The 24214-nt window shown below is 46.3% G+C and overlaps 2 protein-coding genes across 2 annotated transcripts; both read left to right on the forward strand.

Moving 5' to 3' along the window:
* Positions 1 to 21: 21 nt before the first annotated feature.
* LOC132206398 (ferritin, heavy subunit-like) lies at positions 22 to 4368 on the forward strand. Its single transcript, XM_059640500.1, has 4 exons — positions 22 to 138; positions 2453 to 2599; positions 3651 to 3776; positions 4213 to 4368. Exons 1-4 carry the CDS (start codon positions 37 to 39, stop codon positions 4366 to 4368), a joined length of 531 nt encoding a protein of 176 aa, XP_059496483.1. The 5' UTR covers positions 22 to 36.
* Positions 4369 to 6957: 2589 nt separating this feature from the next.
* Positions 6958 to 22365, forward strand: LOC132206508 (ferritin heavy chain, oocyte isoform-like). Its single transcript, XM_059640693.1, has 7 exons — positions 6958 to 7059; positions 9351 to 9497; positions 10697 to 10822; positions 18870 to 19016; positions 20409 to 20534; positions 20930 to 21055; positions 22267 to 22365. Exons 1-7 carry the CDS (start codon positions 6958 to 6960, stop codon positions 22363 to 22365), a joined length of 873 nt encoding a protein of 290 aa, XP_059496676.1.
* The last annotated feature ends 1849 nt before the right edge of the window (positions 22366 to 24214 follow it).

Consider the following 24214-nt stretch of genomic DNA (forward strand, 5'->3'; position numbering starts at 1 on the left):
GTAGTGAAGAGAGTAAAACAAACTCCTCATCACAAGATGGCCTCCCAGATTAGTCAGAATTACCACCAGGATTGTGAAGCTGCTGTCAACAAGCAGATTAATGTGGAGCTCACTGCCTCCTATCTCTATCAGTCTTTGGTGAGTGTTGCCTCTCAGGGGTTTAACATTTAAACTATCATGTCAAAGTGACTGGTTTCCCTTGTTTCTAACTAACCTGATATTCTTGTACACTGACTGTAATTGTTCTTAAGTGAACTGCAATTCAGGATGAATGTGATGTTTCCATAGCAATGGGCTATGGGACTGATGCCCCACTTGGCCTGCAGTGACACATTGAGGTGAAGTGTTCTTGGTGTTCTCAGACTCCCTTAGACTGTTGTGACTGGCAGTAACTGTTACTCCCTCATTAGGGTTGTTGAAAGTGAAGGTTTGTTAGGCCTGTTCCTGGGGTCGCATGATCTAGTGTATTGGTGCTACTGGAATGTCTGGAGATTTTTCACTCCATAACAGTGAAGAAATGGAGATTCTACTCTCATGCTGGCCCTATTTGAAACAGGCCTCTTTTGTCAGTTGGCGCTGTGCCTGTGACCACCTGAAAAATAGTCTCATTTGTAGGTGAGAGAGATAATAGCAAGTGCAGATGCAGGAGAATCTGTTTATAACAAGGTGTCGAGCGAGAATAACAGCAGGCCAAGTGGCACCTTAGGAGCAGGAAAGCTCCTGTTTCAGGACTAAAGGGTCTAGGCCCGAAACATTAGCTTTCCTGCACTGAAGATGCCACTTGGCTGGCTGTGTTGTTCCAGCTCTAAACCTTGTTATCTTGGATTTATGTATACAAGGTGTTATTCTTTTTTTCAGTGAGGGGAAAACATCATGCCTTGCGATTGCCTCACGTTTGTTTTTTATTCTCCAGTAGGATTGACTGTAGAACAGTACAGGCCCTTAAGCCCTCGCTGTTGTGCTGACCTGTCATACCGATCTGAAGCCCATCTAACCTACACTATTTCATATGTGTCCATGTGCTCTTCTGATGATGACTTAAATATACCTCAAGTTGGCGAATCTACAACCATTGCAGGCAAAGCATTCCATTCCCTTCCTACTGAGTAAAGAAACTACCTTTTGACATCTGTCCTATATCTTCCAACCCTCAGTTTAAAGGTAGGCCCCCTCGTGCTTGCCGTCTTCCTCCTAGGAAGAAGCCTTTCCCTATCTAACCCTCTGAATATTTTGTCTCAATTAAGTCTCCTCTCAACGTTCGTCTCTCTCTGTTGAAAACAGCCTCAAGCCCCTCTGCCTTTCCTTGTGAGATGTTCCCTCCATACCAGGCAACATCCCAGTAAATCTCCTCTGCACCCTTTCCAAAGCTTCCACATCCTCCTTATAATGCAGTGACCAGAACTGTACGCAATACTCAGTGTGGCCACAGAGTTTTGTACAGCTGCAGCATAACCTCTTGGTTCCAGAAAACAATCCCTCTGTTAATAAAAGCCAAAACACAATGCCTTAACAGCCCTGTCAACCTGGGTGGCAAATTTCAAGGACCTGTGTACATGGACAACGAGATCTTTGTTCATCGACACCACCAAGATTCTTACCATTAGCCCAGTACTTTGCCTTCTGGTCACTCCAACAAAGTGCATCACCTCACACTTGGCTGCATTAAACTCCATTTGCCACCTCTCAGCCCAGCTCTGCAGCTTATCTATGTCTCTCTGCAACCTGTAGCATCCTTCGTCATTATCTGCAACTCCACCTTCGTGTCGTCTGCAAGTTTACGAACCCATCCTTCTACGCCCTCATCCAGGTCACTTATAAAAATGGCAAACAGCAGTGGACCCAGCACCGACCCTTGTGGTACACAACTAGTAACTGGTCTCCAGGATGAACACTTCGCATCAACTACCACCCTCTGTCTTCTTTCAGCAAGCCAATTTTCAGTCCAAACTGCTATATCTCCCACAATCCCATTCCTCTACACTTTGTACAGTAGCCTATTGTGGGGAATGTTCTCGAACGCCTTGCTGAAATCCATATACACCACATCAACCGGTTTACTCTCATCTACTTGTTTGATCACCTTCTCAAAGATTGAGGGTCTGAGTGGCCTAATCCTGTTTGTTCTGATAACAGTTTTTGTTTCTTTGGTTTTAACTTTCTTTAAAAATGAACCAGTGTCTTCAGGATTGCCTCTAATTATTTTGAACTGCGTAGAAGCTGTCTCTTTGTCACAAGCTCCAACTTCATGTTCAGCATGGAACCAAGTTTAAATCTACATCTACATGACTGACTGACTGACCAACAGTCGCTTCTCTCCCATCCCCATATACCGGAGGTTTAACACCTTTATTGAATAGTCAGCCTGATCGGGAAGGCTCGCTTCTTCTCACCACTGAGACTGAACTGTGGCCAGTCATGTGTTTCATGGGCTTTTGTCTGTTTTCTTTTCCAGATGTCCTACTTTGACCAGGACGATGTTGCCCTCCCCCATTTCTCCCGGTTCTTCAAACATCAGTCCCAGGAGAAGCAGGAACATGCAGAAAAGCTGCTGAAATTCCAGAATCAGCGTGGAGGCCGGGTCCTCCTCCAGGATGTGAAGGTTAGAGTTGGCAACATATGGCTGCTCTTGTCATGTGGCTTCAAGTCATCAGTGGCAGGATGTTTGCCTCCTCTCGGGAGAGTGAAGAGTTCTTTCAGTTTGATTTCTAAGTTTCATATCCTCAAAGTCATGCAGTGTATGGGAAAAGCCACTTGCCCCCCCATAAACAGAACTACACTAATCTGACTTGCTTGCACTTGGTCCACAGATGACTATACCCTGGCATGAAGTACATGTCCAGATACTGCTGGAGTTGCTATCTCCACTGCCTTCTCTTCCCCTCCCCACCCAGACCACGGTTCAACTCTGATCTTGATCAGCCTCCTTTTTGGAATGTGGTTTCCTCCAATTGCCCCTCTATAACCTGCTTACTCCTCAAACCTGTGCTCTCTGTTCTGTCTTCCTCATGGCCCACATTCTCCCCATCTCCTGTCCCAACTTCCCTCTGCTAACTGCCTCAGCCTGTTTGTCCTCCAGGGAAAACCCCAGCCAATCCAACACCTCAATGGATTTTCCACCTGAGGGACCTTCCTGTCCTTCTGATAGTGGTCCTGTTCACAACACCATTGCTTCTTTGACCTGGCCAAAATTTGAGTGGGAGAAGAAATGGCTGCCCTTGGGGTGTGGCTTCCATCCATCAGTAACAGGATGATGACATCCTGAAGGCAGGTGCAGGAAGTGAAGTGCTTCTGTCTTTCACCCATCATTCGGTCTACATCTTGTGCAAGAACTATACTGTCTAAATTCTGCGTGATAATCTCAAACACGCTCATTTGTTCCAGGCTTCGGTGAAATCAAACGTACACTCGGGTTGAAAGTTCAAGGTCTGCTGCTAATAACGTGGCTGGACTCTTTTAGTTTTAAAGCAGTTCTGTTTGTACCAAGTACAATCAGACAAGATCCGTGTGTCTGTGTGCTCCTACCATTAGACATGACGACAGTGATTGCTTTCCCTTTACGTGAAGGGTCAATTGTTGAACAAGGGTGCTGCATGTAATGGGGAACAGTGAGGTTTGTCCTGGAGCTTAGCTGTCCTTCTTTCCATCCTCAGAAGCCAGAGAGGGATGAGTGGAGTAACAGCCTGCAGGCAATGCAGGTTGCCCTGGATCTGGAGAAGAATGTGAACCAGAGTTTGCTGGATCTACACCGACTCGCCACAGCCCAGACTGACCCTCACGTAAGCTTCACCTCCTCCTCATTCTCATCACTGCTACACCCTCAGGGCAACACTTCATTGGTTGGTCTTTGTGGTCTGGAAATTCACTGCTGTGACACTTTGCCTGGCTGACATTGGACCTGAAGTGATCATGCTGAGGATCTGTGTTCACAGTTGTTAAAATGGGAATTTGGATCAGTATCTGGAAGGAGTGTTGAACTGATACTGGCCACTGAATTCTCGTTTAGTATCATTGTCCATCACAATCCACCTCCATTCCATTTCACAAACAGCAAGAGGGAGCAGCTGAAATCCTATTGTCCTCACTGCCAAATATTCTCCAGGTGCTGGCTTGAATTTTCAGGGCTGTTGAGAGAGGGTATGGTGAAATGTTTTGCAGTGGGAATTCTGAATTTGTCTTTAATAGTGATCACAATTTGTCATTCCTCTGTTGCAGCTGTGTGACTTCCTGGAGACTCACTATTTGGATGAGGAGGTGGAGATCATCAAGCAACTTGGGGACTACATCACCAACCTGAAGCGCCTGGGAGCCCCTGAGAATGGGATGGGAGAGTACCTGTTTGACAGGCTCTCCCTGGAGGACAGCAGTTAGTGTGGCCTGGAGTACTGTCTGCTTGGTCTGAATGCATTCCCCACTTCACCCTGGGTAATCTGTCACCTTTCAGGGAGAAGGGGCTTGTCGCAAAGAATGTAATGGCTGTACCAGCTGAATGGAATGAATAAAATGATGTATTTATCTTGCTTATTTTCCCTCATTCAGATTACTAAATATTTTGGGAGATGTCACTGAGCTTGAAGCCTGTTTATCGTTCTCTAATTTGGCTGATCCAATTAGTAAATGGACTCAGCAAAACTTCTAGGTCTTACCCCATCCCCTGAATGTTGGAAAGTAGCAAGATGGAGTTCCTTGTTGTGGTCCCAAAGAAAAATTCAAGATATTCTCCTCAAATAGGTTAAGTTGGGGGTTTGTCAATTGTGGGGTGGCACTTCTGGAGGACAACTGGCACATTTCTGGCTACGGGCCATTCGGATCATTAAAATCTGCATTGACACTATGAACAGCATCATGTTCAGTTCTTCCCCCCCCAGCCCCCACATTTCCCATGGCTAATTTACCCAGATTGTATGACCCCTTGTCACTATTGGTAATTTAGCACGGCCAGTACACCTACTCCACATGTTGTTTGACTGTGGTGGGAGACTGGAACAGGTGAAGGAAATCCACACAGACATGAGGCAAATGTACAAACTCTGCTCAGACAGTTTTCCCCCAGGCTAGAATCAACCTTGGGCTCCTGGTGTGGTGAGGTAACAGTGCTAATCGCTGAGGCCCTTTCACCCCCTAAAGTACCAAACAAAGGAGGAGGAGGCTGTTGCAAAGTCAGAGCCATCCATCATGGAAATAGACTCTTACGCACAACATGTCCTTGCTGACCAGGTTTCCACAAATTGTGTCGTGCTATTTGCCTACTTGCTGTCCAAATCCCTCTTAAACAGTTAAATCCCTCTAAATCGTTCCATCCCATATACATGTCCAAAGTCTTGAAATTGTACGCAAACCTATCGTTTCTGTTGGCAACTTCTTCCAGACACGCACCACCCTCTTTGTGAAAACGTTCCCCCTCAGTCCCTTTTAGATCTTTCCCCTCTCCCCTCAAACCGATGCCCTCTAGTTTTGGACTCCTCCTACCCTGTCCTCGCATGCTTTTTATATACAGTCAATCTTGAGTGTGCCAAGGGCAAGGCAACATTTTGTGTTCAGCAACTGTTACACTTCAGGAGGTAGTGATGAGCTGGTTATTACAGTCCACCTGGTGTGGGGGAGTCCGGAATGATGCTGCTGCTGAGGAGGGGCTTCTAGGATTTTCATTCACAAACAGGGATAGTGTTCCTGGCGATAGATTTACTTCAAGCTGCTTGAGTGAGGTAGGGGCTGCACTGAGCCAGAAAATTCTGAACTGTTCCATAAATATTCATTAACACATCCTGACCCCAATGTTATACATGGTGGACAGGCTTTGGAAAGTCAAAAGTTGAATACTTTGGAACAGAGTTCCCAGCCTGTGACCTACCAGTTTCTGAGCTGTATGTTCAGCAGAATGCAATGTAAACAGCACCAGACACTCTCTGCTCAGAAACAGACTGGAGTTAAGCGCTAACACGGTGGAGCTGGATGAACACAGCAGGCCCGGAAGCATCAGAGGATCAGGAAAAGCTGATGATTCAGATAGGGACCCTTCTTCAGTAAAGGGAGATTCAGCACATTTCTGAAGAAGCTTCCTGACCCGAAACATCAGCTTTCCTGCTCCGCTGATGCTGCCTGGCCTGCTGTGTGCATCCAGTTCCACATTGTGTTATCTCTGACTCCAGCAACAGCAGTTCTTACTATCCGTGAGGAAGTTCAGCGCTGGTCATCCTCGAAGTGATTAAAAACTGAACACGGAGATAAAAGTGCTGAACGTGCAGTATAATTCTCACAGCTATCTCCTGGTCCATTTACGTATAGAGCCTGAGGCCTGTTGTGTGTCTGAGACACTCAGCACCTTTCGCATTTTGATTTTTCAATCTGGCCTACTCAGATCCACAGTCGACGAGATCTCGGCAGATTCAGAATGGATCCACAATGTACATCAGTTGTCTGTATTAAATGGTCCGAAAGCACATGGATTCTGTTGCTGTAGCTCAATAGGAAAATGTTTACTGTTGACAAAATCTGGCCATTTCTCACTGGGCTCCAACACTGTTGTTCAAAAGGTACAAAGACTAATCCCTCAGAGTAACAAACTGACAGAATTCAGCAAATCTGTGATGAGTGTTTATTAAGAAATAGCCTCAGATACAAAAGCGAAGTTTTAGAGTGTATTTTATTCTCATTTTCAGGGAGATGTACTTCCAGAATTTGCACTTGTGCAGGAGGTCAATCAGCAATTCCATCATCGACCAGTTGTCAATTCTGATCGGTTTCTGGATCCAATTCCCATCCTGCACTGATTGGACGTGGCAGCTGATCAACTGATTAACAAGAGTGATTGGCCATCACTGATGATGTCATTTCCTGCTTCATAAAATGATGGTCTGCATTGGGGTATAAATAATGTCCTAAGAGAGTGATGTTTTAGGTGTAGTTGGTTTTCTTTCCAAGTTTGTTGTGCTGGGTTAGGAAAGCAGTTTGTGTCACAAGATGGCCTCCCAAATCAGTCAGAACTATCACCAGGATTGTGAAGCTGCTGTCAACAAGCAGATTAATGTGGAGCTCACTGCCTCCTATCTCTATCAGTCTTTGGTGAGTGCTGTCCCTGTGGTGTTGGAGTTAAATCTGTTATGGTTAAGTCAACAGTTTTTCTTGTTTGTAACTAACTTCGAACTACTGTAGATAGTGTTTTATATTTCCCTCCTATTTAAACACCAGGAGAAATCTAATGCTATTAGAAAAATGTGGTATGACACTGATATACAGTAACTGGGCCCCTCTTGACTTTCAGTGACTGTCTGGTGGGTGAAGTGCTTTGAGAAATACATCTTGTAATTCACTGTCAGGTTTGTGACTGGCAGTAACTGTCACTATCTCTGAAGATTATCATAACTCAACAGTACTTTAGAAAGAAGATAACTGAGCGTGGGGCTGGATAAACACAACAGGCCAAGCAGCATCTCAGGAGCATAAAAGCTGATGTTTTGTGCCTGGACCCTTCGTGCTGCTTGGCCTGCTGTGTTCATCCAGCCTGATGCTTTGTTTTCTTGGATTCTCCAGCTATTGCTGTTCCCATTATTTGAGTCTTTTGGAAAGAAGCTGGGATAACCATTAGTTCATTAGCCTCCTGTTCTAATCTGTCCTGGTGTATCTGTTTTGTCTTGTGATGCATGTGAACAAACCAGGGTTATATTTCCTGTTGGAGAAAGGTGTCATAGTGACTGTCCAGAATGACCAAATCTGATTTGCCTCAGCCTTCAGGGTTGGGCTGTGACTCCCTGCCTGTTCAAATAGGTTTCCAGTGAGGCCTGTTTTGGCTTTTTGCTCTCCTCCATGAGGTGGGTGTGACCCATTCTCTCTCAACCTACAGACAATTGATCTGCTGTAGTGTGATATATTGGAGCCTCCTGGGTCTACAGGAATGTGCTGAGCTTGTTGAGCCATTGAAGCAAGGCTTTTCCCATACCACCTCTCCTGGTCTGAAACAAGCCAGCCCCTTTGACCAGCTGGTGGTGTGCCTGTGCCCTTCCTAGGGGGAGAATATGTTTGGAAGGTGAGAGCTGCAGGGGACCTGGTAGATAATGGACCCTGAAAGGAGGTGGTGAATGCACTCCCCATGAAGTGGGCTGCTCTGTTCTGGATGCTGTCTGCTTCTTGCATGTTGTAGCTCCACTTCTCCAGACACATGGAGAATATTCATCACTCACTGGGCTTGTGCCTGTTGGAAGGAAGAAGTTTCCAATGACATGAGGGTCAAGTCCCTGTAAGCCCACTTTGGGACGTGGGAACAGCTTTTCCTGCTGAACCAGGTGGGTTTTAATCACTGGCCAGTGTGCCTACTCAACAAAAATTGTGCTAATATAAAATCCTCACTATTCTTCACATGTCACATGTAACAAGACAATTAAATCACACTTTAATCCACCAAGGCAAATCGTCAAGAGCAACTTCTCACCAGGTTTCTTCCCTCAGAACAATACTCATCTGCTTTATGAAGCAGCCAATAAAGTGTTCACTGTTATTCCAGCTTGTTATTCAAGTGTGATGTCAGTTTAGAATGAGTGCAAGGGGTGGGTCAAGTCTAGAATTTAACCTGTACAAATGGGTCAAATCAGGTTTTCCAGCTTCATGTTAACGAGTGACATGATCTGCAGAACAATAGTTCATCTAAAGGTCTCTCTGACCTTGCTTCAGTTTGTTTTAAGCAGTGATGCTTGTTTGCAAGCTTCTAGATGTGAGTGTGCTACATAAATGGGTGTAGTAGTCTATTGCAGTAACAACCCAATGGCTGTCACGGGGCAGGATTTCCTTTGCAGAATCTTGGTTCCACTTTTGCTCTTTCTCCTCCTCCCATAATGCCAACAGCATCTCTTGCAGAGCTATCATCCAATCCGATTGATCTCCAGGTTGGAGAAGACTCGCTCCCTCCTGGTTATATTATTACAGCAGTGCCCAGTGTCTGTATGTTACTTTAGCCCTAAAGGAGAAATGTAGTGTCGTGCAGCTGCCCCACCCTGAGTCCATCCTGCACATCAACTCCTGGCTATTCCTCCAATTCTGTGACATCCATCAGTGGAAACATGAATTCAGCTTTTCTCAGCATAGGCTGTGCCAGACCACCCCCACCCTGAGCAATTTGATAGTGCTTTCAAACCCAAACATGGTAACTGGAGGAAGCTGGGTTTGTCTAGATTGATCCAGTTAACAGATCTGCCGGCAAATTGAACCACACTAGGTTCACAGGCCAATTTTCTGTATCCAGACTTTGACAGCTGGCTGAATCATCAGTTTGCTTTTGAAGGATAAACCAGATCTGCAGTTCTGAACTACGTTCAGGCCCAGTGGTACATTTTAATGGGCTTTAACTTCTCTCTCTGGTCCAGATGTCCTACTTTGACCGGGACGATGTTGCCCTCCCTCGTTTCTCCCGGTTCTTCAAAGATCAGTCCCAGGAGAAGCAGGAACATGCAGAGAAGCTGCTGAAATTCCAGAATCAGCGTGGAGGCAGAGTCCTCCTCCAAGATGTGAAGGTTGGAGTTGGGAAGAGATGGTTGGGTGGGGTGAGGTTTCAAGTCAATGACCAGCATGTCTCTCACTGAAAAGTGAGACATGCTACCATTTGGCTTCCCGGTTTCTTCTGAAATGCCAGAAATCTCTCAAACAAGCCCTTTGGCCCACCATGCCTATGCTGACCCAACAAACACCCAACCACATTAATCCCATCTACCTGCACTTGGACTGCAGCCCACGATGAGGTGGCATTAAGTAGTTGTCCAGATGTTGCTGGAGTAGCTGCCTCCACTCGGGTGTTGCATTTCACAAACCTACTTGTGTTTTTTAGGAGGAGTTGGAGGTGGTGGGTTCCTCCAACCTGGAGCCTCACCTGCACCCCGTCCAGTGTTTATCCTGTCCCTGTGATTGTAGTTCTGGTCACCACACTGGCCAGGTCAAAGATGGAAGACAATGCTGCCTAGTTTCTGACCAGACTTGGGCCACCCAATAGGGACAGGCATCATGTAGGCCAACTTCACCCTCTGGTTGACCTTTGCTGATCCTTGAGGGGTCAATGGTCTTGGGCACTTTGGTATCTCTGCTCCTTACCATTAAAAACCCTGCTGTCCCTTGAATGAATCAAACAGTGATGTGTCTGATCCTGCTGATCAGACAGGGATGAAACAACAAGCAGAGGTGGGACTTCAACCTGGGCCCTGTGTACCAGAAATGGGGACAGTACCACAGCACCAAGAGTCCTTGTGATTAGGCTGTGCATGTCCTGATCCAAACTCCAGCAGATGGACACTGGTGTAATCCATCACCTTTGTGCAAATTAAATCCTTATCCCCATGATGACATGGTCCTGGACTTCCCCATTCAGATCAAGGATAAATGGGGAAAGGTGAAAGCAGTACCCAAGTAACTTTGATCTTCATCTGGACCTCAGGGATGGCAGAGTGGCTCAGTGATCAGCACTGCTGCCTCACTGCCAGGGACCCAGGTTTGGTTCTGGCCTTGGGTGAATGATTGGAATTCACATTTCTCCTTGCATGGGTTTCCTCCCACAGTCCAATGATGTGCTGGTTAGGAGGATAGGTCATGGGAAGTGAGGGGTTGCAGAATTGGGTGGGAGTCTTTTCAGGGGGTATTGATGGTCTCAATGGGCTGAATGGCCTGCTCCCATGCTGCAGGGATTCTGTTTCTGAAGCTTAACTGTACTTCTCTCCATCCTCAGAAGCCAGAGAGGGATGAGTGGGGTAACAGCCTGCAGGCAATGCAGGTTGCCCTGGATCTGGAGAAGAGTGTGAACCAGAGTTTGCTGGATCTACACCAACTCGCCACAGCCCAGACTGACCCTCATGTAAGCTTCACCTCCTCATTCTCATCACTGCTGGACCCTCAGGGCAACACTTCATTGGTTGGTCTTTGTGGTTTGGAAATTCACTGCTGAAACAGTTTTTGTCTGGATATGACATTGCTATCACTATATTCACTCCAAGTACAATGTCACAACTGCTCAGCCATGAGTGAAATGGGGAATTTGGGTTATAATCTAGTGGGAGTGCTGAAGTGATATTGGCCACTGAATTCCCATTCGGGGCCACTCGAGTTGAAATACTAGTGTCCTCACTGGCACAAACTCTCCAGCTATTGGCTGCACTTTGAGGACTGTCTGGAGTTAGTCATGGCTGAGTCTCTTGCAGTGGGAATTCTGAAATTGTCCTGTGCCATGTTAATGCACAAGTTGTCATATTCCTCTGTTGCAGCTGTGTGACTTCCTGGAGACCCACTATTTGGATGAGGAGGTGAGGATCATCAAGCAACTTGGGGACTACATCACCAACCTGAAGCGCCTGGGAGCCCCTGAGAATGGGATGGGAGAGTACCTGTTTGACAGGCTCTCCCTGGAGGACAGCAGTTAGTGTGGCCTGGAGTACTGTCTGCTTGGTCTGAATGCATTCCCCACTTCACCCTGGACAACCTGTCTCCTTCCAGGGAGAAGGGACTTGTAGCAAAGAAAGTAATGGCTGTACCAGCTGAATGGGAATGAATAAAATCATGTGTTGATCTTGCCTATTGTCCATCATTCAGAGCCCTGTATAATCTTGGTAGTTATCCTGAGAGATTGAAGCTTTTAATTTTTCTGCAGTTTGTTTGTTTGTTTTTTTTTTTTGCTGATCAAATTACTAATTGGGCTGAACATCTCATTGGTTCTATCCTCCATCCCACTCCGTCCTCTGTCAGACAGGGATTACAAGAGGAGGTTGCTCTGGCCTGTGAATCAATGATATTCCTCCAAGCAGAACTTGAGGATATTGGGGTATTGTCGGGTGGAACTTGCTCTTAGCAGTTGTGTTTTTATAAAATTACATTTCTGGATGTGATGCATACAATAGGAGTGGGGGGGGAAAATCTTCCCTCTTATGGAAAGGGAGTTCTCCTGCTCTTCACAAAGGAAGAGGAGACACCCAGTCTCATGAATATCTGACAACCCTGTTTCCACGTTCACTTTGTCTGTCAAAGAGCTTTGCTTCTTTTCCCCCTCCCCACAAGCCAAGATTTATTGCTGGTGCGAAAGGTAAATGCCAATTTGAAGACAATGCTAAGTGAGCTGCTACTGCAATAGTTGCTGTTACTGAAGACCTAACCAGGGAGGTGGTGGGATGAGCTCATTGGGCAACAATGCCATCTTTCTTGGGCAGGGGAGAATACAATGACAGTAAATTGTCCTGGCACTGTTAGGATTCACCTATAGATGTAGCTTCAGGCAGAGCTAAGGGTCAAACCAGCCCTGGGACATGTACTCTTGGTTGTGGGTTTTTCCTTCCCCACTCACCCACCAGAGCCTCCCCTAATCCTGCCGTTAGCAATTGGGCATGTTGGCCAGCTCATGCTTTCTTCGTCTGACATAAATATGCTGGTCCTACTGCTCGCTTTGATTCACTACCCACTGCAATCAGGGAGTTAATCCCGAGTGGCGCCATGTTTCCCAGAAGCAACCCAAAGTTTTCATGAAGTGGCTTATTCATTCCTCTTTTCTTGGCCTGTTTATAGGATTCACTTCAGAATCAGCACATTCTCTCATTGCCACCTCCACCAGGAGAAGAGTGGCCTGGGAGTAACACAGCAACGCTCATGGTTACATGCTGTTGTTTGATTGGCTCTTGCTGCTAAAGCCAGCATTGAGCGCACTCAGCTCCTCCCTTTGTTCCTCTGAGCTTCCCCTGTGCTGCAGGTTGCCTTGACCCAGTGATGGAGAATGAGCAGCGATTTCTGTTCAACTTGGGAATGGTGTGACTGAGGGAGGAAACCTGGAGCTGCATACCATCCTGTACAGCTGATTACTTCATCGTTTGAGCTGTCAGAGACGTTCTGGGGATTACCACTGCGTTTTGCAGCTCCTGTGCAATACAGACTTTGTAGGGGGCGCGGCTCTAATGTGGCTCAACATATCTGTTACGTCACACAAATCCTTTTAATTTTGACCAATCTCAATTCTTGGCAATGGTGTCCCTGTTAGCCCATAAGACATAGGAGTGTAAGTAAGGCCATACAGCCCATTAAGACCACTTCCCCATTTAAATCATGGCTGATGGGCATTTCAACACCACTTCCCTGCACTCTTCCCCCCTCGCCCATGATTCCTTATGAGATCGAGAATTTGTCGATCTCTGCCTTGAACGCATCCAACGTCCCGGCCTCCGCTGCACTCTGTGGCAATGAATTCCACAAGCACACCACTCTCTAGCTGAAGAAATGTCATCTCATTTCGTTTTTAAATTTCCCCCCTCTAATTCCCAACCATCAATCCAAGCCAGTAGCTCACCTCGAACACCATGGGCCTTCACCTTGCTCAGCAGCCTCCCGTGAGGCACCGTATCAAAGGCCTTTTCAAAGTCTACACAGATAACATCTACTGAGTTTCCCTGGTCTAACATACTTGTTAGCTCTTCAAAGAATTCTAACAGGTTTGTCAGGCACGACCTCCCCTTACTAAATTCATGCTGACTTGTCCTAATCTGACTTTGCACTTCCAGGAATTTAGAAATCTCATCATTGACCATGGATTCTAGAATTTTACCAACTACCGAGGTTAGGCTAATCGGCCGAAAATTTTCCATCTTTTGCCTTGATCCTTTCTCAAACAAGAGGGTTACAACAGCAATTTTCCAATCACCTTGGACTTGCCCTGACTCCAGTGACTTTTGAAAGATCACGACCAAAACCTCCACTATTTCCTCAGCCACCTCCCTCAGAACTCAAGGATGTTGCCCATCGGGGCCAGGAGATTTATTAATTTTTAGACCTTTTAGCTTTTCCAGCACTTTCTCTTTTGTAATGCATACCATACTCAACTCTGCACCCTGGCTCCCCCTAATTGTTGGCATACTACTCACGTCTTCCACTGTGAAGACTGACGCAAAGTACTGATTAAGTCCTTCAGCTATTTCCTTATCTCCCATCACTAGCCTTCCAGCATCAATTTGGAGCGGCCCAATGTCTACTTTTGCCTCTCGTTTGTTTCTTATGTATTGAAAGAAGCTTTTACTATCGTTTCTAATATTACTAGCTAGCCTACCTTCATATTTCATCTTCTCCTTCCTTATTGCTCTCTTTGTTATCCTCTGTCTGTTTTTGGAGCCTTCCCAATCTTCTGATACACCAGTGCTCTTGGCCACTTTATAGGCTGTCTCTTTTACTTTGATATATTTCCTGACTTCCTTTGTCAGCCATGGCTGTCTAATCCCACCCCGGATAATCTTTCTTTTCTTTGGGATGAACCTCTGTGCTGTGTCCTCAATTACACCTGGAAACTCCTGCCATTGTTGCTCTGCTGTCTTCCCCGCTTGGCTCTGCTTCCACTCGATTTTCGTCAATTCCTCTCTCATGCCCGTGTAATTACCTTTATTTAACTGTAACACCATTACATCCGATTTTGTCTTCTCTCTTTCAAACTGCAGACTGAACTCTACCATATTATGATCACTGCCACCGAAGTGTTTCCTTACTTTAAGGTCTTGTATAAAGTCTGGCTCATTACATAGCACTAAGTCCAGAATAGCCTGCTCCCATTCTCTTAACACTGTCTCCCACAGCTTATCCAGCTCGCCACTTGTCACTGTCAGCAATTCAGCACTGCCTAAACACTTAACCTGCAAATCGTTGCACTGTGGGAGAAAACAAGAACATGGGAGACACGGGGAGAATATGCAAACTCCACACAGACAGTTCCCGAAGGCTGTAATGGAACACAGGCGCCTGGCGCTGGGAGGTAACCGTGCGAACCACTGAGCTACCATCACACCCTAATGTACCAAACAAAGGAATATGCTGATGCATTCTATGAGAGTCATTGAGTCATACAGCCTGAAAACAGACCCTTCAGCCCAACCTGTCCATGCCGACCACGTTTCAACAACTGAACTCGTCCCACTTGCCCACGTTGAGCCCATATCCCTCGAAACCATTCCGATAAATGTAAATCTCTAAATGTCTCTTCAATTTTGTAATTATACCCACTTCTTCCACTTCCTCTGGCAGCTCATTCCATATACACCTCAACCTATCAGCGAAAAAGTTGTCCCTCAACAAGTTCTCCTTTTTGAATCTTTCCCCTCTCCTCTCAAACCGATGCCATCTAGTTTTGGACTCCCCTACCCTGTCCCAGCATGCTTTTTATATACAGTCAATCTCGAGTGTGCCAATGGCAAGGCTACATTTAGTGCACAGCAACTGTTACACTTCAGGAGGTGGTGATGAGCTGCTTATTACAGTCCACCTGGTGTGGGAGAGACCGGAATGATGCTGCTGCTGCCGCTGAGGAGGGGCTTCTGGGATTTTCATTCACAAACAGGGATATTGTTCCAAGTCAGGATGGTGATGGATTTACATGGAGCTGCTTGAGCGTCATTGGGGCTGCATTAAGCCAGAAAATTGTACAGCGTTCCGTCACCCTTCCTAACTTCAGTCTATTCGATAGTGGGCAGGCTTTGGAAAGTCAGGAGTTCAGCAATTCACAACAGAATTCCCAGCCTCTGGCTTGCTCTCATTGCCATGGGTATTCATAAAGTTTGACCTCTCACCATGGTTTGTACACATTATTGAAACTTGTGGGTCAATCCAATAAGATAGTGCTCGACTGCAATCTGCTTTTGAGGCTGGGAGGCCAGTTGCTCAGCTCCACAATCGAGACAATGCAATGTAAACAGAACCAGAAACTCTCACTTGGAAACATGCTTCAATTGAGGGCGGGTTCTGTTTTGAAAAATTAAAAACTGAACATGGAGATAGAAGTGTTCAACGTGCGATACATTTCCTGCAGCAATTCAGTAGGAAGGCCTGAGGCCTACCGTGTACCTGAAGCACTCAGCACATTTAGCATTTTGGTTTTCAAACCGTGCTTCCTCAGACCCAAGTCCAAACAGATCACAATAGATACAGAATTAATCCACAAAGTAGATTGTTTTTCTGTATTAAATGGCCCAAAAGCATATGGGCTCCGTTGATGCACAGCAATGGGAAAATTTTACTGTTAACAAAACCTAGTCATTTTTCAATCGGCTACAAATCTGTGATTCAAAAGGTACAAAGACTAATCCCTCAGAGTAACAAACCGACAGAATTCAGCAAATCTGTGATGAGCGTGTCTTAACACATAACCTCAGATACAAAGGTAAAGGTTCAGAGTCTATTTTGTTCTCATTTTCAGGGAGATGTACTTCCAGAATTTGTACTTATGCTGGAGGTCAAAGGTCATTCAGCAATTCCATCATCGACCAGTTGTCAATTCTGATCATTTTCTGGATCCAATTCCCATCCTGCACTGATTGGACGTGGCAGCTGATCAACTGATTAACAAGAGTGATTGGCCATCACTGATGATGTCATTTCCTGCTTCAGAAAATGAGGGTCTGCTCCTGGAATATAAATAACGTCCTAAAAGAGTGATGTTTTAGGTGAAGTTGGTTTTCCTTCTAAGTTTGTTGTTTTGTTGTGGAGGGAAAGGAAGCTCCTTTTTAAAATCACAACATGTCCTCTCAGATTAGTCAGAACTATCACCAGGATTGTCAAGCTGCTGTCAACAAGCAGATTCATGTGGAGCTCACTGCCTCCTATCTCTATCAGGCTTTGGTGAGTGCTGTCCCTGTGGTGTTGGAGTTAAATCTGTTATGGTAAAGTGAACAGTTTTTCTTGTTTGTAACTAACTTGGAACTACTGTGGATTGTTTTTAATTTCTCTCCTATTGAGATACCAGGAGAAATCTAATGTTAGGAAAAATGTGGTATGATTCTGATATACAGTAACTGGGCCCCTGTTGACTTTCATTTGATTGTCTGGTGGGTGAAGTGATTTGTGGAATACCTTTTGTAATTCACTGTCAGGATTGAGTTCCCCTGAGGATTATCTAAACTTGACAGTCCTTTTAGAAAGAAGGTGAAGTGTGGGGCTGGATGACCACAGCAGGCCAAGCAGCATCTCAGGAGCATAAAAGCTGATGTTTTGGGCCTGGACCCTTCATGCTGCTTGGCCTGCTGTGTTCATCCAGCCTGATGCTTTGTTTTCTTGTGTTCTCCAGCATCTGCAGTTCCTGTTACTTCTGAGTAACTGAGAAAGAAGTTGGGATAACTGTTAGTTAATTAGCCATTTGTCCTGGTGTATGTGCTTTATCTTGTGATACATGTAAACAAAAGTTTACCCTTGTTGGGGAAAGGTGTCATAGTGACTGTCCCAAATAACCAAATCTGATTTGCCCCAGCCTCCAGGGTTGGGCTGTGACTCCCTGCCTATTTAATTAGGCTTCCAGTGAGGCCTGTTTGGCTTTTGACTCTCTTCCATGAGGTGGGTGTGACCCCATTCTCTCTCAACCTACAGACAAGTGAATTGCTGTAGTGTGTGATATGTTGGAGCCTCCTTGGGCTGCAGCAGTGTGCTGAGGTTATTGACTCTGAAGCAAGGCTGTTCCCATACCACCTCCCCTGGTCTGAAACACACTGGCCCTTTCCCCAGATGGAGGGGTGCCTATGCTCTAACCTAGGGGTAGACTGTTTGGAAGTTGTGTTGAAGTAACCTTGGTGAGCGCAGCAGGGGACCTGGTAGATAATGGACCCTGAAAGGAGGTGGTGAATGCAGTCCCCATGAAGTGGGCTGCTCTGTCCTGGATGGTGCCTGTTTCTTGCATGTTGTAGCTCCACTTCTACAGACACATGGAGAATCTTCTTCAATCTCTGGGCTTGTGCCTGTTGGAAGGAAGTCCTCTCTGACAGGAGGATCAAGTCCCTATAAGCACCTTCTGGGAGGTGGCGGGGGGTAGCTTTTCTTGATGAACCAGTTTCTGTTTTTAATCACTGACCAGTGTCCCCACTCAATGGGAATATTGTGTTCCCATATAAAATCCCCACTATTCTACACCTGCCACAACATGTAACAACCTAATTAATCAATACCAAGTTTCTTGACTATTTGCATTTTGAAGTTGAGCAATTTCATACCAGGTTTCCTCCCTCAGAATGAAATTCATTTGCTTTATGGAGGAGCCAATAAACTATTCACTTCTACTTAATGTTGATGCAGCCCTTAATCCAGAAAAACATGTTGGATTGTCAATGTAGGATGTGAGTGAGATAGGTGGGTCACCTATAGAATTAGGCCAAATCAGGTTTTCCAGCTTCATGTTAACCAGTGACATGATCTGCAGAACAATAGTTGATCTCCAGGTCTCTCTGACATCTGACCTTGTTTCAGTTTGTTTTAACCACGTGATACTTGTTTGCAAGCTTCTGGATGTGAGTGCACTGCATAAACAGGTGTGTTAGCCCATTGCTGTAACAATCCAGAGGCTGTCACTAGGCAGGCTTTCATTAGCAGAATCTTGATGCCACTTTCTCTCCTTTTCCATTATGCAGACTGCATATATTGCAGAGCTGAAGTACATTATGCATCCAATCCCAGTGATCTTCAGTTTGTAGAAGACTCGCTCCCTCCTGGTTATATTGTTACACCACTGCCCATGTCTGCATGTCACTCTAGCCCCAAAGGAGAAATGTCGTGCCTCGCAGCTGCTCCAGAGTCCATCCTGCAAACTAGCTCCTGGCCATTCATCCAAATCTGATGGACGTCACAGGAGAAACATGAATTTGGCTTTTCTCGGCATATGATGTGCTAGATCACCCCCCCCACCCTAAGCAATTTGATAGTGCTTTCAAACAAAAACATGGTTTTTGCATGCTATCTAGAGTCAGCTGGGGTTGTCTAAACTGATCCAGTTAAAGGATCTGCTGGTGAATTGAACCACACTAGGCTCTCAAAACAATTCTGTGTATTAGCAGATCTGCAGTTCTGAACTATACTAGGGCCCAGTGCCCCATTTTAATGTGATTTAACTTCTCTCTCTTCTCCCCAACTTCCAGCTGTCCTACTTTGACCGGGATGATGTTGCCCTTCCCCATTTCTCCCAGTTCTTCAAAGATCAGTCCCAGGAGAAGCGGGAACATGCAGAGAAGCTGCTGAAATTCCAGAATCAGCGTGGAGGCAGAGTCCTCCTCCAGGATGTGAAGGTTGGAGTTGGGAAGGGATGGTTGAGGTTTCAAGTCAGTGGCAAGAATTTCAGTGACAAGTTCTTCCATTTGGCTTCCCTGTTTCTTTTTTGGAAATGCTAGGAATCCCACAAACAAGCCCTTTGGCCCACCATGTCTATGCTAACCCAACAACTCTGACCCCATTTACTTGCACTTGGTGTACAGCCCACTTATGCCCTGACATTAAGTAGTTGTCCAGATATCGCTGGAGTTGTCACCTCCTCCTCACCACTCTTTTTCCCCCCCGCCCCCCCAACTCCTGTGCTGACATTCACAAACCTACCATCCTCCTCCCTTTTAAGAAGAGTTGGAGGTGTTGGGTTCGTCCAATTTCCCCTCAAACCTGTGCCTTCTGTCTTCCCCATACTAGACTCCAAGACCCTTGTCCCCACATCCTGTGTACACTCCCCAGTCTTCCATGCTTCCATCAGATAACTGCCTCGTCTGCTTCAAGGGAGTTTCCAGCCTATCCAACCTTGGATCGATGGCTTTTCAACCTTGGGGCAACATCCTGGTGACCCTCACCTGCACCCCTTTCCAGTGTTTATCCTGTCCTTGTGGTTCTGGTCACCACACTGGCCAGGTCCAAGATGGAAGACAATACTCTGTAGTTTATGACCTGACTTGTCCCACCCAATAGGGACAGGCATCATGTAGGCCAACTTCACCCCCTGGTTGACCTTTGCTGATCCTTGAGGGGTCAATGGTCTTGGGCACTTTGTATCTCTGCTCCTTATCATTAAAAACCCTGCTGTCCCTTCAATGCATCAAACAGTGATATTTCTGATTCTGCTGATCAGACAGATATGAAACAAATGGCACAGGTGGGACTTCAACCTGGGCCTTGTGTACCAGACACAGGGACAGTACCACAGCACCAAGAGCCCTTGGGATTAGGCTGTGCATGTCCTGATCTAAACTCCAGCAGATGGACACTGGTGTAATCCATCACCTTTGTGCAAAATAAATCCTTATCCCCATGATGACATGGTCCTGAACTTCCTCATTCAGATCAAGGATAAATGGGGCAAGGTGAAAGCAGTTCCCAAGTAACTGACTTGAGCATTGAGACTTGAGGGATGGTACAGTGGCTCAGTGATCAGCACTGCTGCCTCAGTGCCAGGGACCCAAGTTTGGTTCCAGCCTTGGGTGAATAAATTTCAAACATGTTGTTTTTTTCGTGTAGGGGTTTCAATCCCACAGTCCAATGATGTACAGCTTAGGAAGATAGGCCACGGGAAGTGAGGGGTTACAAGAACTGGGTGGGTGTCTTTTCAGGGGGTATTGATGGTCTCAATGGGCTGAATGGCCTGTTCCTGTGCTGCAGGGTTTCTGTTTCTAAAGCTTAACTGTCCTTCTTTGCATCCTCAGAAGCCAGAGAGGGATGAGTGGGGTAACAGCCTGCAGGCAATGCAGGTTGCCCTGGATCTGGAGAAGAATGTGAACCAGAGTTTGCTGGATCTACACCAACTCTCCACAGCGCACACTGACCCTCATGTAAGCTTCACCTCCTCATCACTGCTACCCCCTCAGGGCAACACTTCATTGGTCTGTGGATTGGGAATTCACTGCTGTAACACTACCTTTGTCCAGATATGACATTGTCACAGCATATTCACTCCGGGTACAGTGTCACACCTGCTCAGCAATGAGTGAAATGGGGAATTTGGGTTATAATCTTGTGCGAGTGCTGAAGTGATATTGGCCACTGAATTCTCATTCAGGATCACTCGAGTTGAAGTCATGTTTTCTCTGGCACAAATTCTCCAGCTTTTGCCTACACTTTCAGGACTGTCTGGTGTTAGTTATGGCTGAGTCTGTTTTTCAGTGGGAATTGTACAATTGTCCTGGATAGTGTTAATGTATCCAGTTGTCATATTCCTCTGTTGCAGCTGTGTGACTTCCTGGAGACCCACTATTTGGATGAGGAGGTGGAGATCATCAAGCAACTTGGGGACTACATCACCAACCTGAAGCGCCTGGGAGCCCCTGAGAATGGGATGGGAGAGTACCTGTTTGACAGGCTCTCGCTGGAGGACAGCAGTTAGTGTGGCCTGGAGTACTGTCTGCTTGGTCTGAATGCATTCCCCACTTCACCCTGGGCAATCTGTCTCCTTCCAGGGAGAAGGGGCTTGTTGCAAAGTATGTAATGGCTGTACCAGCTGAATAGGAATGAATAAAATGTGTTGATCTTGCCTATTGTCCATCATACAGATTACTGAATACTTTGGGAGCCATCTCTTGAGCTTGAAGCCTGTTATCTTTAATTTGACAATTGAACTTAAACAGTTCACTGGATTTTTTACCATCCCCACATACTGGGCAGGAACTAGATGGTGTTCCTTTCTGTCATTCCTTTTCAAGGTATTCCCCTTCAAATAGAATGAGGTTGGGGGTTTGCCAAAGGTGGGATGGAAGATCTTCTGGAGGTCAATTATACCCCTCTGGATACAGTGGGTTCAATAGTATTTCAAACAACATATCTGGCAAAGATCTGAGGCTCCATCCACAGGGGGATCCAAAGTAACGATGCTGAGAAGAGTGTGTACTGGCCAGGGCAGGCTTTCTTTGTGACACCAAGTTCCCAGATTGTACGAGTGGGTATCTGGCTTTACTGTTGTGAGAAGGTAGGGGAATTGTGATATTCATGTCCAATTGCATTTCCCTTAGTCACTTCTCAGCCATTCTAGACAATAGGTTATTGTCTGAAGTGACAGTCCTCACATGGAGAGTCTGTTTTGTGATTTTTCTGGTGGCTGGGGCAGTAGATAACACTCCAAAGGAAGGTTACACATCAGGTCCTGACTTCACTCCCACTCCAGGAACCTATGAAACAGAAGATCCCAGATGTCAGGTATATCTTTCACCCTTCGGCCCTGCCCTAACCAGTACACACTCTCCTCAATCTCGTTACTTTGGGTTCCACAATGGCTGGAGCCTTGTGATGTTGTCTGAGCTCATAACAGAGCCAGTGAGGGTTTGTTGGGGTGGGAGCAAGGTGATAGGTGGGTGGATGGAAACTGTGACCTCCCCCCTGGCTCCCTTGTAACACCAAACTGCATTTGGTCACAGTGACCTCCTCCATCTGAGTAAGGCATAATCTTTGTCCGGGGGCTGTGATTTCAATGCCCACTGAGACTCGGTGCCAGTACACACTGGGGGTGATCTTTTAGCCAGAGGCACGCCAAATTCCTCATCTTGAGGCTCTCATTTCACTGTCTGCCCTTAGGCCACGGCTCGCTGTAACAAGCCGTCACTTGTACTGAAACGTCACTTTCCGTCTTACCAGGCCAGAGCTGTGAAGAATCATCCCAAACATTCACCGTAGCCCTCTTCCCAGTGAGTCAGCTCAAAATCTCCTCCATGGCATGGGCTTATAGGGCAGGGTCTGCCTTCCACCCAAAGCAAGCGAATAGTGACCTGGGAATAACCCAGCAACGCTCATGGCTAAACGCTGCCATTGGATTGACTCTTGCCGCTCAAGCCAGCATTGAGTGCACTCAGCTGCTCCCTTGGTTCCTCTGAGCTTCCCACACGGTGAGGGTTGCTCTTGATGCAGGTTGTCCTCACCTAATCACATTGAAGGAGTAGTGTGACTGGGAGAGGAGACCTGGAGATGCTGACTTTCCTGTACGGCTGCTTGCTTTATCTTTTTTTTTTGACGTGTCGGAGATCGGCGGTTAGGGAGTGGGTAATTAGAGACGTCCTGGGGATTGTTTCAGGGAGTTTTCTCACTGCAGCCTTTGTGAAGTTTGGTGGGGTGAGGCCATCCACCCCTTAGCATATTCGTTCCACCACCTAAATTGTTTTATTTTTGGGATATTTAAGTCTTTGCGATAGTAAACCTGAAGTGTGGGAAGGCCTCATTAGGCACTTTAAATCTGCATTGACTCTGAACAGCACCCTGTTCAGGCTCACCACATTTCCCACAGCTAATTTACCATGGTTTCCCCCCGTCACTATTGGCAATTTAGCACGGCAAATACGCCTAATTTACATGTTGCCCGACTGTGGTAGGAGACTGCAGCACCTGAAAGATGTCGATACAGACACGAGGAGAATGTACAAACTCCACACAGACCATTTCCCCAAGGCTCGAATATAACTCGGGCCCCTGGTGCTATGAGGTAACAGTGCTAACCGCTGAGGCCCCGTCACCCCCTAAAGTACCAAACAGAGGAGGAGGCTGTTGTATTGCATAGTCAGAGCCATCCATCATGGAAATAGACTCTTCAGCACAACATGTCCTTGCAGACCAGGTTTCCACAAATTGTGTCGTGCCATTTCCCTTTATTTGGCCCAAATCCCTCTAAACCGTTCCATCCCATATACGTGTCCAAATGTCTTGTAATGGTACCCAAACCTACCGTTTCCCTTGGCAGCTCGTTCCATACACGCACCACCTCCTGTGTCAAAACGTTGTCCCTCATGTCCCTTTTAAAACTTGCCCCTATGCCCTCTAGTTTTGGACTCCCCTACCCTGTCCCAGCAAGCGTTTTATATACAGTCAATCTTGAGTGTGCCAATGGCAAGGCTACATTTAGTGCTCAGCAACTGTTGCACGTCAGGAGGTGGTGATGAGCTGGTTATTACAGTCCACCTGGTGTAGCAGAGCCCGGAATGATGCTGCTGCTGCTGAGGAGGGGCTTCTGGGATGTTCATTCACAAACAGGGATAGTGTTCCAAGTCAGGATGGTGACAGATTTACATGGAGCTGCTTGAGTGTCGTTGAGGCTGTCTTGAGCCAGAACAATGTAAAGTCATCCATCACACTTCCTGACTTCAGTCTTGTTGATGGTGGACAGGCTTTTGAAAGTCAGGAGTTGAGTGATTCACAACAGAATTCCCAGCCTCTTCCCACATTCTGAGCTGTTTGTTCTACAGAGTGCAATGTAAACAGGACCAGAACCTCCTGTTTAGAAACACGCTGCAGTTAAGCGCTTGTTGTCCTCCGAGCAGTTAAAAGCTGAACACAGAAATAGAAATATTGAATGTGCGATATATTTCCAGCACCTGATACCTCAGCAGTTTAGCTGGGAAATTCAGCCCATTTCTGAAGAAGGGTCCCAACCCAAAAAGTCAGCCTTCCTGATCCTCTGAAGCTGCCCAGCCTGCTGTGTTACTCCAGCTCCACGCTTTCTTATCTCTGACTCCAGCATTGACAGTTCTTACTATCT

The sequence above is a fragment of the Stegostoma tigrinum genome, chromosome 38 (genome assembly GCF_030684315.1).
Source record: "Stegostoma tigrinum isolate sSteTig4 chromosome 38, sSteTig4.hap1, whole genome shotgun sequence".
In the NCBI taxonomy this organism is placed as follows: domain Eukaryota; kingdom Metazoa; phylum Chordata; class Chondrichthyes; order Orectolobiformes; family Stegostomatidae; genus Stegostoma; species Stegostoma tigrinum.

Coding starts and splice junctions, on each gene's coding strand:
- LOC132206508 (XM_059640693.1), top strand. CDS start 6,958: ATGGCCTCCCAAATCAGTCAGAACTATCACCAGGATTGTGAAGCTGCT. Junction 10,823..18,869: donor CAGCCCAGACTGACCCTCAT/GTAAGCTTCACC, acceptor CCCAACTTCCAG/CTGTCCTACTTTGACCGGGA. Junction 21,056..22,266: donor GGATGGGAGAGTACCTGTTT/GACAGGCTCTCG, acceptor GTCTGCCCTTAG/GCCACGGCTCGCTGTAACAA.
- LOC132206398 (XM_059640500.1), top strand. CDS start 37: ATGGCCTCCCAGATTAGTCAGAATTACCACCAGGATTGTGAAGCTGCT. Junction 2,600..3,650: donor TCCTCCTCCAGGATGTGAAG/GTTAGAGTTGGC, acceptor TTCCATCCTCAG/AAGCCAGAGAGGGATGAGTG. Junction 3,777..4,212: donor CAGCCCAGACTGACCCTCAC/GTAAGCTTCACC, acceptor CCTCTGTTGCAG/CTGTGTGACTTCCTGGAGAC.